General features: G+C 52.0%; 1 protein-coding gene across 1 annotated transcript; it reads left to right on the forward strand.

The window, feature by feature from the left end:
* Positions 1-419: 419 nt before the first annotated feature.
* Positions 420-620, forward strand: H257_16920 (hypothetical protein; the record flags this gene model as incomplete). Its single annotated transcript, XM_009845533.1, has 1 exon — positions 420-620. The coding sequence occupies one exon, from the start codon at positions 420-422 to the stop codon at positions 618-620; it is 201 nt and encodes a 66-aa protein (XP_009843835.1).
* Positions 621-2,085: the final 1,465 nt, after the last annotated feature.

Below are 2,085 nucleotides of genomic sequence, written 5' to 3' on the forward strand. Positions count from 1 at the left end.
CAGCGCATCACCTCTTCCCGGACTTCCATTCGCAACGGATCTTTGCAGCTTTCAAAACCTTGCCATCTCGACTCACTGAACTTGCGATCAATCACTTGCAAAAGCCAAGGACATCCGCTAAGCTGGAACCTGGTCTGCCTCTTTGTTTTGGGTGGAATGCTGTGACAATTCATCGCCGAAGGTGGTTGAATCAGACTTGTTCAGCACCAGTAAGACCTCTGATAACCAGACCCAAGGGACTCAGACTTCCAAGAAATCTGATCTTGAGGTCCCGATTCATACAGTAGTATCTTCGACCTTGCGGCAACCGTTCCGAGTTTAAGCACGCATATCTGTACAACGAAGCCGACTTGTAAAACAGTCTACCTCTTCAGCCCAACAAGAGGCACTTTTCAATTTGCAACGAGCGACCAACAACCATGAAACTGTTCGTTGCCATCGCTGCTGTCGTTGCCACCGTTTTCGCGCAAGATGTCAACTTCACTGACGTCTCGGAGAGCCAAGAACGGGGCGACGGCATCCGTGTCGTTGGCGGAAAGGAGGCCCCCGTTGGGCAATACACGTGGACCGTCAACCTCCGCAGGTCTGGCTGTCAGAAAGACACCGGACTAGGCCCTTGAGATGGCAGCCATCCAGCGAGATGACAGGTGTCACGCATCGCACCACGTCCTTGAAACACCCCAGCATGAAAAAGCATCGGGCGAACTCGTTGTTCTCGTTCGTCTCAAACACTCTATATGTTCCTATTCGTATTGATGTGTGTGGCGCATGGATGGCGCGGCGCATCCCTTTATTGTCAGACGACATCTCGCTGTAGTAGTGGTTTAGTACTACTAGCTAGGTAGCTAGTATTACTGGCCTAGTAGATTTGGGCTTACGTGATTGGGGCTTGGATTATTGGTTATCCTACCCCTCTGCACATTTGGCTGCTGGTAGCAGTCAGTTTGGAATTCACCACTAGCTAATCAAGTGCCTCTCTCCTCAACTGTGTTCTGCTGTCGTTGCTGCCCGGGAGACACAACACGTATGAAGTATTTACTTAGACTTTGTTCGAACTCAAGCTAACAAAATTACCTCCATTGTCGTCGCCAAGTTTGAGCAGATACGAGTGCAGTTTCTGTAGGTGGGGTGGTCTGGGCTTTCACGGTCGGGGACGGTGTGAACGAGACTGTCGTTTTGGGGGCTGTTGCGAATTTGCCATTCGCAGAACCCCTGAACCCCTCCGAAGTGTTCGATTAGGTTGGATATCCTGTGTGCGATCCTATTCGCTAGTTAGATTATTGGCTGTCCAGCAGCTGTCTGATTAGGTTAGGGTTAAGCCCCAGTGACTTTTGCCACTGGGGGGAATTCACTTTGTGATTTGCCTTTGGATCGGACTTCGCAAGGTCCGTCAAGTTGAGACGCAACAAAGAATTCTTTAGTAGCAGCCTGGTACTGTACTTGCCGTACGAGTATGGAACAAGGAAGTCTGCCGTTTACGAGCAACCTGGCTCGTGTGACGCGAACGCGGTCTATGGAGACCGTGGTGGCCGTGCCATTGCCTCCGCCGAACCAAGCGGAGATGGACGAGCTGCGGATGCAAAGCGTAGAACGAGCGGCGATGACGTCAAGTCAATTCAACCAAATGACGTACGAACAGCTGGCGCAGTTACATGCGCAGCAAGAAGCCATGGCGAAGCGGATGGAAGATGAGTCTTCCCGACAGTTTGCGATGGCAAAGGCGATGGAGAAGAATCGCCTGGAACAAGAAGAATCTCGAGCAAATTCTTTTACGTCAACCAGAACTGGTTCGTCAGAAAAACGAACTTAAGCGAGCGATGGCCGAACAAGCCAGGGTCTCGGAAGCGCATCAAGAAATGCTCCGCCAGGCGTCGGACGCGATGCGCCAGCAGAACTACAAGGTAGAAGAGCTGAACCAGAAGGTCCGTCGGGATAGCGAGCGATGGGGATTATTCGCTGAAGCGACCAATCAACGATCGCCATTTCCGTCCGAACAAGCGGCACCGACAAGCCGCATGGAGAACCTCATGGGTGTGCAACAGGTGCCGCTGGCGCCTATGTACAAGGGTAGCACGAAGCGCGAGC

This window comes from Aphanomyces astaci (genome assembly GCF_000520075.1).
Source record: "Aphanomyces astaci strain APO3 unplaced genomic scaffold supercont1.94, whole genome shotgun sequence".
Lineage (NCBI taxonomy): Eukaryota > Oomycota > Saprolegniomycetes > Saprolegniales > Verrucalvaceae > Aphanomyces > Aphanomyces astaci.